General features: G+C 30.5%; 1 protein-coding gene across 1 annotated transcript; it reads right to left on the minus strand.

Moving 5' to 3' along the window:
* Positions 1–8742: 8742 nt before the first annotated feature.
* Positions 8743–12551, minus strand: LOC108333846 (universal stress protein PHOS32). The gene is made up of 3 exons (XM_017569308.2): positions 11615–12551; positions 9711–9758; positions 8743–8993 (listed from the first exon to the last, which is right to left on the minus strand). Exons 1-2 carry the CDS (start codon positions 12288–12290, stop codon positions 9751–9753), a joined length of 684 nt encoding a protein of 227 aa, XP_017424797.1. The 5' UTR covers positions 12291–12551; the 3' UTR covers positions 8743–8993; positions 9711–9750.
* Positions 12552–16114: the final 3563 nt, after the last annotated feature.

The following is a 16114-nucleotide window of genomic DNA, read 5'->3' on the forward strand; positions in this document are numbered from 1 at the left end:
CCCGAGATTAGTTGGCCGGATCACCACTACCATCATTGTAAAAAAGCAATAAACATTAATTAATTATTCTAATTGAATCGCTTTGCATGAGCATGAGCATGAACATGAACATGAATGATCCTCGATGCTGTGTAGAACAAATCATGGTTGGCTGGCGCGGCCGGCAATCACATCAAGTGGGGCAAAGCTGCTTTTTACATGGAATTCACCTTTATTGAAACCAGATACAAAAATCTCGTAACTAAATAATAATAAAAAAGGAAAAATATAATAATAATAATATGTTAACAGTGGTAACAGAGGAAAAAGTTGTAGGAAGCTAGAAAAGGGTATTTTAATAGCCTCAGGAGAGGTTGTGGCTGAGGGAGGTTCTGACAGAAAATCAACCAACCGTTCGAATTTAGAAGCAGGCATAGGACTAAAGAGGAAGCAACCTAGTCTAATCAAACATAACTTATGGGTCTTAAATTGGTGATTTTATTTTGGGCGATGTAATCAAGTCACCCGCAGCCACAAATGGGAAAATGATAAAAGAATTACTCTTGTCTAGAAGGAACAAAAATTATACAAGAATAATAATAAAATAGTACTGATATCTAGATAGATATGTTATATGTGTGTGTGTGTGGGTAGTGGCAGGGTTATGCATCTTGTGGTGGAGAATTGCTGGTTGTGTGCAGTGTTTTGGGTTGTGTGGTGCTGCTTTTGCGCTTTCTTTCTACTCGATTTTCTTTGATTTCCTTCGCCACTATCCACTCACGTCATTGACCATCGATCCTCGTCTTCTCTCTCTCTCTCTCTTTACTTTATTTTCCCTCCTTCGATCCATGCCTTGCAATTTCCCAACTTCCGCTCACCTGTTACCACGTGGCACGAAAACGACGACAGAATTTTTACCAACGTCAACTGTTTGAATTTGTACCACACTCTCTACAGTTACTTTGTTTCCTTCTTTTAGAAACCTTCAATTCAACCACGACCACGTCAATGCCCTCTTGATGATTAATTGTTGGAGGATTGTTACCGTTTCATTATTTCTACCGTTGGATTATTAAGGGTTTTTTTTTTATTCCCAACCAAAACTGAAATATTTAATGCATGGTCAGGAATAAAGGATTTTAGTGCATGTTTGGAAAGACAGTTACTTAAATATCGTTAATCTTTTCAGAAACAATTCCAGTGTTCGTTCCGCTATGATGCATTGAAAAGTCAGAATCTTATTCTAATAGGTCCAAACGCATGTTTAAACTTGCTTTTCATGGATCCAATAATCTGATAAAGGCCTGGGAAATTTGGAGAATAGTGAATTATTAAACTTACTATTGACTGGTGTACGATTCAAATTTAATTTCCAAACGACTAATTTTATAACTATGTGTGTGATGTACGTAATTAGTTCATAACGTACACCACAATTATTATAATAATATAATTAAAACAATTTTTTTAATTGAATAATCATATCTTAATAAATTTAATCAGTACGATGATTTAAAAGTATTAGCACATATTTATGAAGAACGTACTTCAAACAGTGAGCATCGAAGGTGGATGATGAAGAATCGGTACAACAGATAAAGGAATTTTACGTGAGAGAGGTGAGTCAACAGTCAAAGTCAGTTGTTATATTAGTAAATTTTTAATATAATTTGTACTCCTAATACGGTTAATAATTTGTATTAATACTCAATAATTTTACATCAATTAGAAGTTGAAATTAATGTAATTTAAATACTTCTATTTTATTGGGATCGGAACAATAATACTTATGGTGAATTAATAACGAAATATTTTATTACAATATAGTGATTAATTTAACAATATCATTGGTTAATTTAGAATCGAAACAATTTGATTATAAAATTAACTTAAATTTTAAGACAAATAAAATTCAATTTTATATAATAATTCAAGAAGTAAAACATATTTAATTTTTTGCCTTTATAATTAAGTTTTATGGTAAAAAAAAAATGCTTGCAGGTAACAAAATAGTGTTTCAAAAAATCATTACTAGAGTAATGACATCTATATCCCAGTTAGGTTTGAGACCCGAGAAAATTGGTATTGTCAACGGTTACATGTTTGTATAAGAAAGATATACAACTTGTTCCAAGATAATTATTTATAATTAGACCAACATTTTTTTCTCATCCAAGAATTCGTATAACTTTTATTAAAGATTAATTTATATCATTCCATATCTTTTGATCAAACTATATTTGTACAGTGGGATTTAAAGTTCCTTTACATAAATATATACAGAATTTTATATTAATCTAAAATAATTTAATACTTATTTTATTCATTAAAATTATGTAATAATACTTTTTAAAAAATATTACCAGAAAAGTTAGAGATTTGAACGGATTTGTGGACGTAGCTTATGCAGTTGACCAATGAATTCAAAAGGAGAGGTCCAATACACATGAAAATTTGAGGATTGATAGAGTTGGGAAGTGGATATCCAACCTACCTCGTGTTTATTAACTGTCTCTATATATAAATTATCATTTAGTAAGACTACCTAAAATATTTATTAAGCTGACTTTTTACTATTTTATAACACTAAAGATAAGATGGCTAATAATTTGGAAGATAATCACTAGATAAGACGTTAGGTGAGGAATGTTTCCGCAGCTCTCATCTAAGTCTTTCTGACCTAGAAAACGCTTACGTAGCTCTTAGACTTTGCCATTCGGTGAAGAATGCTTCCGTAGCTCTCATGATGTTTTTTCGATCTAGGGAACGCTTCTGTAACCCTTAGAGTTCACCGATCAGTGAGAAACGTTCCAAAGTGAACTCCCATTACATTGAAAATACATTCCTTAATACAACGTGAGCAATCTCTCTTAAGCTCACAATAATCATTACGCACATCTTCCAATGAAGAGCTTGCTAGGGCTTAGGGGGCTTGTATACTGTATGACTCAGCCAAAGATCAAACGGTCGACCCTCCAACAAGGAAATGACCGACCCATATGGAATAATCAATAATGACAATTAATCTGAGCAATAATAACTACTAATAAGTAGTTAATGAGAATAATAATTATTTATTGACAATTAATAGGAATAATGTCATTTATTGGTGATTAATGAGTCAAACTTAATAATAAGCTCATTATAATAATTTATAAATATTTGTGTAACAAAAAAGACCGGGAATTTAACTATAATTACTAATGTTTATTGTAAGATTATTACGTAAAATCACAAACTTAAGCGTAGAGTGTCTTCTGCAGATACCCTTCCCCGCGACTAGGATAAAGAGAAGAGAAAACAACTTAACCTGAAAGATGGGACGAACAACGTTGAATGCTTTGACTTAGAGATCTCAACTCCACCTAAACAAAATTAATTATTTTTTGTTGGTAACCTCATTTTGGATATTTCAAGTAATCCTCACTTAACATCTCAAAATACAAATTGCTGACCATAATATATAGTACAAAAATAAAGATATTACCTGTTAAAATATTGTCACTCCTTTTCTTAATATATTATTTTTAGCTATTGTAAATATGAATACTGATGTAATTTATTTGTAGACAATAAACAATTAATATTTCATTGAAAACTGATATATCTATCGACTTAAATTAAAAATAATAATTTCTTTTATTTCTTTTATTGGATAGTGTTGTCAATAAAGACAGTCTTTGTTTGTTTGTATTGTAAATACACTATTTTATTTAAATAAAAATATATACATAAATTAATATCTTTTTAAGAAAAAACATCAATCAATTTAAATTTAAAACTAAACAAAATTGTATTCATTTTAAAACAAAAAGAAGACATTTTGCTCTGGATTATAGTAATTTCAAAAACTAAACAAAGAACCGAAACAAAAAAAAATTGGAGAGACAATTATGTTTTACAAAAATATTCTATAATCCTTTTTTTTTTCAATTTTTAATGTGTGTTTGATGAGATGAATAAATTATTTTTAAAAATTTATTTAATTGATAAATAATGGTTTAAACTGAAACTGATGACGTGTTTATACAGATGTGCATCATTTAATTAGGTGAAATTTTTATTTAAATTAAAAAATTATGACATGTGTTGCACCGCATGCGAGAATAGGGTTTCACCTCTTCTCCCCTACTGCGTGTGTGGAGATTCATGGTTGTTCTTCTCTTTTTGCAATTTCACAGATGATACAGGTGAATCAAACTTATGGTGTAAATTAGAAAAGCTTGATGAACAAATTTTGCAAGGAATTTTCTATCGGTATTGCGATACAAAGGTGGAGGCTTGGTGGTCGTGGTGCTGCGGTGGTGATGAGATGACTGCGCAGGGTTCGCAAGAGAATTGGGGAACACGCTATTGGGTTTTACTGTGTAGGTTTGTGCGATAGTGGAGATGAAGGAGACGAACACAGTGATAGCGGTGCATGGTTGCAATGATTTGCGATTGAGATTTTTCTGATTGTAGGTCTATGTTGATGGTAGGGAGAGCACGATTCTGGGTTGGTTTCTGGTGGCTTCGAGTTGCGAAAATTGTAACTGGCCGTGAACGTGGGGCTGCACGATTCAGGAGAATGCCATGGAAGAGGCTTGCGATTTGGCTCGCAGAGATTATGGATGCGTTCATGGAGATTTGCGAATCGTAGCGGCCATGGGGGCATTGTTGGCGTTCCGGTGATGGTCTGTTGCGGTGGAGAAAATTGGGTGGTGGCGTGAAGTCTTGCGCGGTTGATGCGGTGATGGTGGCGGCACCCTTGCGGCACAACGGCAAGAGTTATGCAATTAGGGTTTTTGTGGAGAGGATGATGATGTGGCAGCAAGGGTTATCAAATTCCACATCATTATTTAAAATTTATTTCCTCGTAATAAGATCACACATATAAGTATCACTACATCAGTAGACTTTAACGCACGCTGTTTAGGATAACTTAACGAATAGGGTAAAATTAGCTCAATTTTATCACTATTATGACCCAATTAAGACAGTTTCAAGTATGAGGAGCTCAATTTTATCACTATTATGACTCAATTAAGACAGTTTCAAGTATGAAGATCCAACTGAGATTTCCATACAAATATGAGGACCGGATTTAAACCATAAATAATCTATCTTGTAAGTATTATTTATATTTATTTTGACTTAGATAGATAATTTAATAATATTTAATTTTTTATACCAACCGTATATTCGTTTCAATCGTATTATTTTCTTCAACTTCTTATATAAAAAAAATTTTAATTAGTAAAAGACTCATAATTTATTAAATAATAATAAAAACTTATTTTATTTAAAGATGTTTATTTCTTTCTTTTTCTTATATAATTTTCTATTATTTCATTGTTGTTGGATTTATTTAATATTTACAAACTATATCTTAATATTTAAAATGTTTTTTCACTTGTTACAATTTTTATTATACATTTTTTCTTTTAGTTTTCTTTAAATGAAGTATTGCATTTGGTCACACATTTAATGGTTTCTATACCTTTTTAACATATGTACTTATTGATTATTTTTTTCATCATATAAAAAAATAGTTGACTATTAATTTCAAGGATTCAACAATATAAAATTTTAAATGTTTCTCATTATAAAATTGAATCATAAATAATAACATCTTTTGTTTGTTGTGATTTTTATTTTGTTGTAAAAAGTTATTTGAATGATAATTTAAATAGTAAAGAAACAGCACACATATACCATAATCAGATAAAAATATAAATATGCATGAATTTAGACTTTAAAAATAATAATAGTAATTGTTCATCCCACTTTAGTGTCATTCCTATTGTAAAAGGCAATTTATATAATAAGAAGCCCAACTAAGAAACCACAATGAATTGGACCGGTCCAATTTATTCTGCGAGGAAAAAAAATATGTTACTCCTAGTCCATTATCAACCATTCCTGTTATAACAAACAGAAATATATATTATAATTAAGCTAGAAGAATGGCGTCAAATGATTTTTTATTTCTAAATTGTAATTTTTTTTCTACCAAAAGACCGATACTACTTGTATTGAAAATTTGGAAAAAAAAATATGTATAAAAGGAGAAAAATAGTTTAAGGTCAAACTAATTAGGATTATATTTTTTTATTTCTTGCTCTATTCTTAAGTGTGTCGATGTAGACTAAATTTCATATTCTGTAAGTTTTGTATCTAAATAGAATTAAAATTAATAATTTATTGAAGAGTTATTTACATGGTTTAAAATAGAAATTATTCAAAGTATTTAAAATCTCTAGTAAATATCTTTAATTTAAGAAAAGATGTTAGTACTGTTTGATTTAGAGCTTAATTTATGTGCAATAATAAGGAACATATTTTTATATTGCAAACTAATTAGAGATTGTAATAGCGTTGACTTATAATTGAATGAAAACATAGAACTTTTAACATTATAATTGTATTCTAGCTTCTTCTTTTTTCAGTTAATTAAATTTTTATTTTCTTAAATTCAGACTTTCTTTTATTATTCAATTTCTTTTCGATTGATTGAGCCTTTTTCTTGAAAAATATATAGTTAATTTTGTCATAAGAAAATAGTTAATTGGTCGGTTATTATTTATTGCTTTATTCAAATGAGAAAATGCTTTACCCAAAACCTGGTGTCTCATATCATAGAGTCTTGGTATTGCTTGGGACCACGACATAATAGATGCTTTTTTTGGACAGAGAACTTACACATCGTTTAAATTTTTGTAAGAAGGGATCAACAGTCTGCACCTGGTTCGTTATTGATAAGTCTATTGTTTTTTTAATTGAAAGGAAAACTAATAAGATTTTCATGTTCTTACTAGTATTTAGGGTTGAGCATAATTAATTGAACTGTACTAAACTATAGATAACTATATTTTTAATAAATTAAAAAAAATTAAACTACTTACCGTAATAACTAACTGTACTATTTAACAGTTCTATTTTTAAAATCTAAACTTATACTAATTAACTAATAACTGAACTTACAACAGGAAGCAGGAAGTCTTTTCTGTAAGAGTTTGTGTACTGCGAGTTTCTATACTGCGATATTACTCAAGTGTTTGTACTGTGGGTATTATTCAAGTTAATGTGTATAGAGTGACCATATATTACTACAATTTTTAACAAATCAAATCAGGTCAAATTAGTTATCACCATTTCAATTAATTTATGAAATTAGACCAAAAGTGACACTATTTCATAATACTTTTTATAACACTCCCTTTATTATCTCAACTAACATTTATATTGCTCACGTGTAATTTTTTTTACCAACTTTTATAAAACTTATATATATACAAATACAACATTTTATTGGATAAATGATTATTTAATCAAAATTAAAATTTCACATCAATCATGTAAAAATTATCTACAAACTGATGTCAATTATGAAAACCAAAATTCAAATATAAAACATTAGTGTCAAATCATCCATGTTTATCCGTATTTTATATGATTTATTATTCATAAAATTACTTGATTGAAGATTTTTGTTTTCAAGTACTAAAACAACTTGGACATTTTAGCACTTAAAACCCATTAATCTTTCTCTCTCTTCCCCTCTATAACGTTTGCAATGGAGCCATGCAGCTAAATCAATTAAACAAGTGGTGAGAGAGAAGGGAATGGAGTCAGCAAAAAAACAAAAGAACAGAATTTCAGTTAACTACACAAACTGCACTGAATATATTACAAGTTCAGTTTTTCTAACTTGAACTAGATAATAGTATAAATAGTTTTTGGTTAAAATGGATTAGTTTTTTTTAGTATAAAATAGTACAGTTAACTATAATTTAGTACAGTTAAGTTATTTTTACCCAACCCTACTAGTATTAAAGTATGTCAAACTTAGTCTCTTCTTTATTGAAACTAACCATGATTAAGAAAGGCAGAAGAAAAGCAGAAAATAGAAATAATCAAAAGGAAGAGGAATTGATATTTTTTTTATACAAACTAAATTAATGACTTAACATTAAACAATGATGCTTAACTAGTTATATAATATAGTTAGTGAATCATGGTACTATTATTCCTCTGCCAATTTCTGTTTCTGATAATGGTCTACAAATATACACAAAATCTCACACTTTCTTAAACTCACCCACGTATTCATCCTGATTATGATTCAAGAGTTTCAAACCAAAGGGAAAGAACAATGGGCTTGCAACACAGCTGCCAACAATTCATACTGTAAATTTGGTAGAAGAATGCTTTGGTCCAATAATAAAGTCTAGTTTTTGGCTTTTACAATTTGATTACAATCCAACCCTGTTGTGAATCACTATTTAAAAGCATGGACAAGTCCGCAGGACCCAAGTACATACCTCTGAATAAATACATCAGACTTCTAAACCCTGAGTGTACCTCATTGAACCGAATCATTGTTTTACACTCAGAAAAATAAACCTCATTGAACCTAATCATAATTTGAGAGGTTCATGTAACTAAAGGTAATCAACAGAGAGTTTTTCTAGAGTTCTTGGATATGGTATATTTAGAAGTCACTATGTCAGCAAATGATTCCTAATTAGTAGCTTGTTCACATCAAGTTGGCCAAAACTGTGTTCATGGTTCATGAGAATTTCCCCTTTCACCAAACTAACGTTTTCTTTACGTGGTGAAATAACCACTCACAGCTTGATCTCTACACTGTTAATTTTAATTTTTAATTACAGTCGAACATCAAAACACAAACAGCGTGATCCATGCAAATATTTAGTTTGGGGTGTCCAATTTCCTTCAACGTAATTGAACTGGAGTACCAGGACAAAAGTAAGACAATAATAAAATTAAACTTTTTGTTGTTTCTTAGATCTATCATTGGTTTCCATGCAAGAACCTCCAAATCAAATGTATAGTAGAAAGATAACATACACAACCCGACCAATGGGTATTGAAGTAACGTAATAACAAACTTGTACAATAACATACACATGCTAACCAACCAAATATCTAATTTACAGTGTATAGTTTGTTCAACCAAAGAAGATACTTTTCAAGTTCAATAAATTCTTCTTCATTTGACACAAGCCTGGCTGAAAGCAGAAAAAAAAAATCAATGGCTGCTAATTTGAGTGAATATGCTGCGAAAAATAAAGCAGCTTACAAGGTAATACATTTATTATGGTGTGCAAATTTTCATAAATGAAATACATTATTGCTGTCAGTGATAATTTTATAGACGAAAAATAAAGCAGCTTACATTGGTTAATTTTATCTTTAACATTACAAATTTGGTTCCCAATGTTAGAATCTAAATTGAGCAAGAAAGAAATGCCTGATAGTTGTTAAAATGGAACACTAAAATAACTTATAGTTCCCAAATTCAAGACTAAATTGACGGTAATTATTGAAGTCAACAACTAAATTTGCCTTCTCTTAGGTTAGGACCAATGATGTCAATTTTATAGACTGAATTGCTATTTTGGTGGTAAAGAAAACCTGATTCAGAGTTAATGAACTTATAGTCTTGTATAACATTGGGGTTGTGATTTTCATATTCCTAACTAATTTATTTTTTGGAAGATAATGTAGAAAGAAGAAAAGAAAAAAAGAACTGGGAATACCACTCCCAATCACTTCCCTCGTCCAGGTACCCCCAGTAAAAGTGCACAGAAAGTAACAGTTATCAATAGGTGTTACTATTCATTTAATATAGGATTTAATCCAATGGAAATCAATTACTGCTTGTATTCAAACTTAAATAAGGATAAAATGGTAACTGATAAATTGCTATGACATTCATGTATTACCTGAAGTTAGTAGGGATATAGACATTGCTCTATACTCTCGTTATGCATCTGTTCATACACCAAAAATAAGCAGGTTAAATAAGAAAATAAAACTAATCAACTAGTAATTATAGACTCCCAACTGAAGTAATAGGTGAAATCCTACAAGGTTTAGGTTATTTCATTATTTGATGGTCTCCAAACAGCAAAAAGTATTGAATTTTTTTAATATTTTCAACAGCAAGTATGCTAATCTAGAACTAAAAAAGGACTAGGTAGCCTCCTTGACAAAAACAAGCTATATTGAAAAGATAAATACCCATATTTTGGTTTGTTATTTCCTTTTGCCAAGGAATTACTTTAGTAACTCTTTCCTTTAAAACCTCTCAAATCCAACATTAGCCTTAGTGTGTACTGGTGAAATTTGCCCCTTCTATTAGGGTATGCCAGCCTATGAGTGTTCCCTAGGCCTAGAGGTCCTGGGAAGTTATCTCCCCATTGCAAAGCATTGTGGGAAAAGTGGGTAGCATATGATGCATAATTGTAAAATCCAGTCCGAACATGCTCGGATTGGTTTAGTACCTTCAGCATTTAACTTGAAGAATTGAATTGTAGTACTCATACATAAGAGAATAGGTGAGCAGGATTATAAGCCTGAAGGATATGTTTTCAACATAAATGGTTAAATGCAACACATAACAAGTGATAGGAATTGGATTGAGCCTAAGGTAAATATATTTAGTGTCAAATAACATCATTGACATTCCACACAATGAATCAAACCATTCAAATTTGAGTAAACTAACTGCATACAAAACTTAACTTCAAAAGTTGATGATAACAATCTGGCCCATTACAAATACTTCCATGCTTTTGAAGCACAAGTATCATCTTATTGCAGCACAGATTCAGTAGTAACAATATACTTTTACAGCTTGGCTTAATTACTAATTTAGTTCCTACAGTTACAAAAACTTTCAGTAAAACATTTCCTTTTAACCTTTACACATAATTTTGGATTCTATTTAGTTGTTGCACATGTCATTTTAACCATGTTTGGTTCCTACTGTTCATGGTCTAGGTTAAAAACCTTACATATGGATTACTCACACAGTTGTTGAATTTTCATATTACCCAAATTACTTTAAATTTGGATAAGGAATGGTTTTAAATGTCATACAAGACTTTTCTATTATTTATGCTGTTGTGTCAACCAGCAAGCCAGTTCTCTGATATATGTTTCAGATTTCCTCCTTTATTGCTTCAGCACGGAAGTTACAATGTTTTGATTACAAAATTGGGTCACGGTTTCCCACATTTAAGAAGTTAGTAGTTATCGCTTCCATGTTTTTAAACAAATGGACCAGGTTTCTCATGTTTGTAACGTGTGTGTGGGTATCAAGAAAAAACCTTGACAGGGAGCTCCGTGGAAAATAGAACCTAAACATGAGTCCTGGATTGATAATTTTTCCACAAGTATTTATAAGGGCCAAAAAAAAAAAACTAAATGAATTGAACTTCTTTTATAAATGTATAGTTGGATAAGTTAAATTTCATGCTCCTACAAAATTGACAAATTTGATCTTAGTTTATCCGAGAAACTCACATAATTTTATCTTCTTATTTTCTCCTCAGACAAGTAGTTATTATGAAGAATATCACTCAATCATAATCATAATATCATAGATACTTTTGACATCGTTCACTAATCTCTAGTCAATACGATAACTTAGACAAATACCAAACTTGACTGAAGAAAGTAGCATGCATATGTAAGTAGTATCCAATACTCAATTCTCTCTGTTACCAATGCTACACGAGTAAGATGATTAGTCAAACCAACTATACACTATGCAATGTTAAGTCATAATACCGAAATTATGATGGTCACTGTGAAATAAAATTATAACAGGGTGAAACCAAACCTCTGTGCTCATCGGAAGCATCATGATACACCTCATGCTCCTCCTCAGGCACAGGTGGAAGCTCCACCTGTTCCCCAACCAGAACATCACCGCCGTTACCGTTGCCGCTACTACCGTTGTCGTTCTCCTCGGGGTAACGCACGACCACAACGGGACACACGCAATGGTGCACGCAGTAATCGCTGACACTGCCGAGCCTTCCTTTGGCGGCTCGCTTGGACGCGCCGAAGCCGCGGCTTCCCATGATGACGGCGCTGAGCCCGAGGCGCTCCACTTCCAAACACAGCCTCTCCTTCATGTCGTGGTCCTTCACAATGTGGATCTTGAACGGTATCTGCGCCTCCACCAGCGGCTGCGCCACGTCGCTAGCCTTCGTCGACGTAAAGTTGTCGAAGTCGTCCTCCAGCTTCTGCCGCGACTCCTCATCGCCGCCCTCCTCCGCCACACTCAGATCCACCGAGCCCCAGTCCGCGCCATACAGGACGCTCGTGGGACGCACGTGCAGAAGGATCACCCCGTCGCCCGGTCGGAGGTAGTTCTGCACCGCCCATCGCACCGCGTAAGCACTCTCGTCGCTCAGATCCACCGCGATCGCGATTTTCCGTTGCGAACCGGTCATGAGCGCGAACCGTGGGGAGAAAGTCGGAAGCTGAGGGTCCGGTGATTGTGGATTCATTGCGAGCGAATAACCGGAGAGAAGAAGAAAAGTTGAAGGTCAATGCAAAAGTGATCAAACTTTGTGAAATTGATTTTGAACAATTGATTTATTCACGGACTCTCTGATGAGAGGTTTCTAGAATTTCTTAATTTCTTAGTTATTTTTTCCCCTCACTGTCTTCAAGCGTCAGCAGAACTCACACTCTGCTCTTTGAAACTGGAAAGTTTAGTGTGTGAAAGGGTGCCTTCGTCTTTTGACATCGCTTTATTGTTTCTTTTTGGATTAAAGTCCCTATTTCTTCCTCATCTAATTGGTGACTAGATTGTGCTTAACTCACCTTCTAATTCTGTCCAATTTATGTCTCAATATCCACCAATTATAAATAAACCATTCAACTTGAGGTCATTTTAAGTGCAAACTTTTTTTTTTGTAAAAATTCTCTTATAATTTTTTATTTTTAATTATACACTAAATCCGGTTAATTATGTTTTATTTAGTAGTAGAGTTTGAAAGCTATTTTTATAAAAAAAAAACAATTTAATAGTATATGATAAAAGCATAAAAAAAGATTTTACACCCAGTATACAGTTAATTTATAAAATAGATAGTTGAGATAAGTTAAAAGGGTAATTGTCCTTAGTGAGGTTTGTGTTGAGGAGAAATGAAGCCAAAATGGGTGGGAAGAGTTTTGAACAGGGACGTGTCAAAGGGATTTCATTAAAGTGAGGGTCAATTTTTGTAACATAATGAATGGTGTGTTGGCATGTGTGTTAAATTTCAAAATGATTTTAATAACAGCTGGGTTTTGTGATGTGTTAATTGAATCTGACTTCTCTTTTACATCCATGACTAATTGATTGAGCATCGCTGGATTTGGATTTATAGCAGGAAGTCATTGTCCAATCAATGCATGCAGTTCTAGAAAACGCTTTCTCCTAACCATCCCTTCCATTCTACCACTTTTAAACATATTTAAATTAAAATATTTTTTTTATAAAAAAATGAATTTAAACATAATTTATTTTTAAGAAAACAATTCATAATGATGTTTACCTCTATTTAATTTACGTGAAACTTTTAACATATTGTTTTATTAATTTATATACATTTTAAATTAAATATTAATTAATAATTTCATAACATGTAAAATAATAGACTTGATAAATAATATTTTTTGTTAAAATAAAATTTAATTCATAATTTTGATAAAGTGTATAAACTTTAAATTTAATTCAATAAATTTGGTCATAATATATTCTAATACATAACTTTTATTCGATAATTAAAAATAAAATTTAAATTTAATTCAATCTTAACTTTATTATTAGTTGATATTATCATTAAAATTTTAAAAATATTAAGTAAATTGAAAAGATTATTTTAAAAATATTGATGTTGTTTATGTATTTTCACGTAATAATGTTAATTATATCACTGTTTGGGACCTATGCCACCACACAATTATTAGTTAAACGTAAAACATACTTTTAATTCTCACAGAAAATAAGTCATTATGTACCATTTCACGTTTATATTAACAAAATTTACTAAAAATCATTTAAAAACATATTTGGGCTTGTTATGACTTTTAATTAAAACTAATCAAACCCTCAAAGGATTATATTGTAATGTAGTCGTAGCTTGACGCACAAATAAAAAAAATATTGAATTGCTTGCTTTATGTACAACTTTCTGGAACTGATATTCATAAACTTGTCTTTTCGTGATATTGATAAACATGTTAAATATACAGTTATATGAAATACGGAAAAAGGTTTATTATTTATAACAATCTTATTCAATTACAATAAGTTTATTTTATACAAATGGTTACGATATTTATAAAAGAATGCCTTTTAAACTAAAGACTTTGTTAGATCAGTTATCCATATTACCATTGCCTTTTCAAGAATTGATTAAATCACTTATTCATTTCACAATTAAAGAAAATTTCAGGTTGAGCGAGTCAAACAAAAATAATGCTACATAAATAAAAAAACCGTTATGGTTTATTTTTTAATTGTTTTTTTTCTTCCTTCTTTCTCCGATTTTCCTTTCTTTCTTTTTTCTTTTCCCCAATCGATGCATAATGTTATGGGCGGTTAAATTCGTCTTACTTAGAGTAAATGGTTAATTATTTTATAAAATAACTAATTTTAAATTCTAACGCTTTTTTTATATCTTTATGTCAGTAAATATATATTATATTAAAAGATATTTAAATAGTAAAAGATATTGATAAAAAAGATAAAAATATTTTTAAGTTTATAATTAAATTTTGAATAGAATTAGTGTTTAAAATTATTCATAAGTTTAGAAAAAGTGTATATAATATATATATATATATATATATATATATATATATATATATATATATATATATATATATATATATATATGTATGTATGTAAAAATATAAAGAGTAAATTTTGTAAAAATTTAAATAAATATAATATGTGAAAAAAATATAGAGTAAAGTTTTTAAAAATATAAAACATAAACTATGTAAAAATATGTTGAATATATTTGTTATAAATACAAATTACTGTATGATCTTATACGTTCTAGGATGAGTTACCCTTGACTCGGTGGTGACACATTGACAAATTAACAATGATATAAAAGTGCATCAAAGGTGACGTTAAAGGTGATGTTAGTACACAACAATAATGATAATCCTTTGAGAAGAGGAGGAAGAAGAAAATAATGAAAAAAAGAAAATATAAGAAAAAGAAGATGAGAAAGAAAAAGACTATCTTACTAACCAATTTTATTAACAACCAAAATTTGTTGATAATTACCCATAAATTTGTATCGATAAATTTTATATCTATTAATTAGTAACATTTACGTATCATCAATGAGTGTTATTTAAATTATAAATGAATTTTTATTATCCATTAGTTGAACTTTTAATAATATGCCATGTTCTATTAGTGATAATTGTACCATAAAAAAATGAGATGGTATGAAAAAATAAAATATCTACTGTTAATAATATGCAATGTTCTATTAGTGATAAATGTACCATAAAAGAACGAGATGGTATGAAAAAAATCAAATATCTTCTGCTCCCTTTTGAAGTAATTTTTCTTTAACATAAGAGATACAATATATAAGAGATACAATTAATATATAAAAATGAAAAATCATATTTTATGGATGAACCAAATAATTAATTATTATATGATTATTATCGTTATCATGAAACAATCCTTCACTGCAAAAGAATAATAAGGTTACTTTCTAAATATGGAATTTTACTACATTATCAAGATAAAATATACAATAGAAAAGAAAAATATAGAATCCTTTAAGTGTAAATAAAAAATTGGATTGCTCTCATTGATAGAGCAGCTTTAAAGTAGTGCATGATAGAGAAAGAGAGGAATTTTGCCGTTTATGAAGGAAAGTTGTAAAGAGCATGGCATTGGAACAGTCTTAAATTAGTATCTGATCAAGATTGTGTAACTGTATGAAAATTCATTGCTGATCGATCATGTCTCTTATATCACTAAAAAAATATATAATATAATATGGGTTTTTTTGTCTTCGGTTTTAAAAACCTCTCCTAAATTTGGGCGGTTTGTTTTTTATAAAATTTTTTTAAAAAAATTTCTCAGCTTTCTCTTCACTCCGTCTTCACACCTTCCCTTGCCTTTTGCATTTTCTCTTCTCTGCCTCTCATTCTTCACCGCACCTTCCCTTTGCCTTTTCTTCTTCACTTTGTCTCTCGTTCTTTCCCCTTAACTTCTCCTTCGCATAGCCTTTCCTTTGTCTTTTTATCTTTCTTTTTCACTCTGACACTCGTTCCCCAACCTAATTTTTTTCGCCACTCCTTC

This window comes from Vigna angularis, chromosome 11 (assembly GCF_016808095.1).
Source record: "Vigna angularis cultivar LongXiaoDou No.4 chromosome 11, ASM1680809v1, whole genome shotgun sequence".
NCBI lineage: Eukaryota > Viridiplantae > Streptophyta > Magnoliopsida > Fabales > Fabaceae > Vigna > Vigna angularis.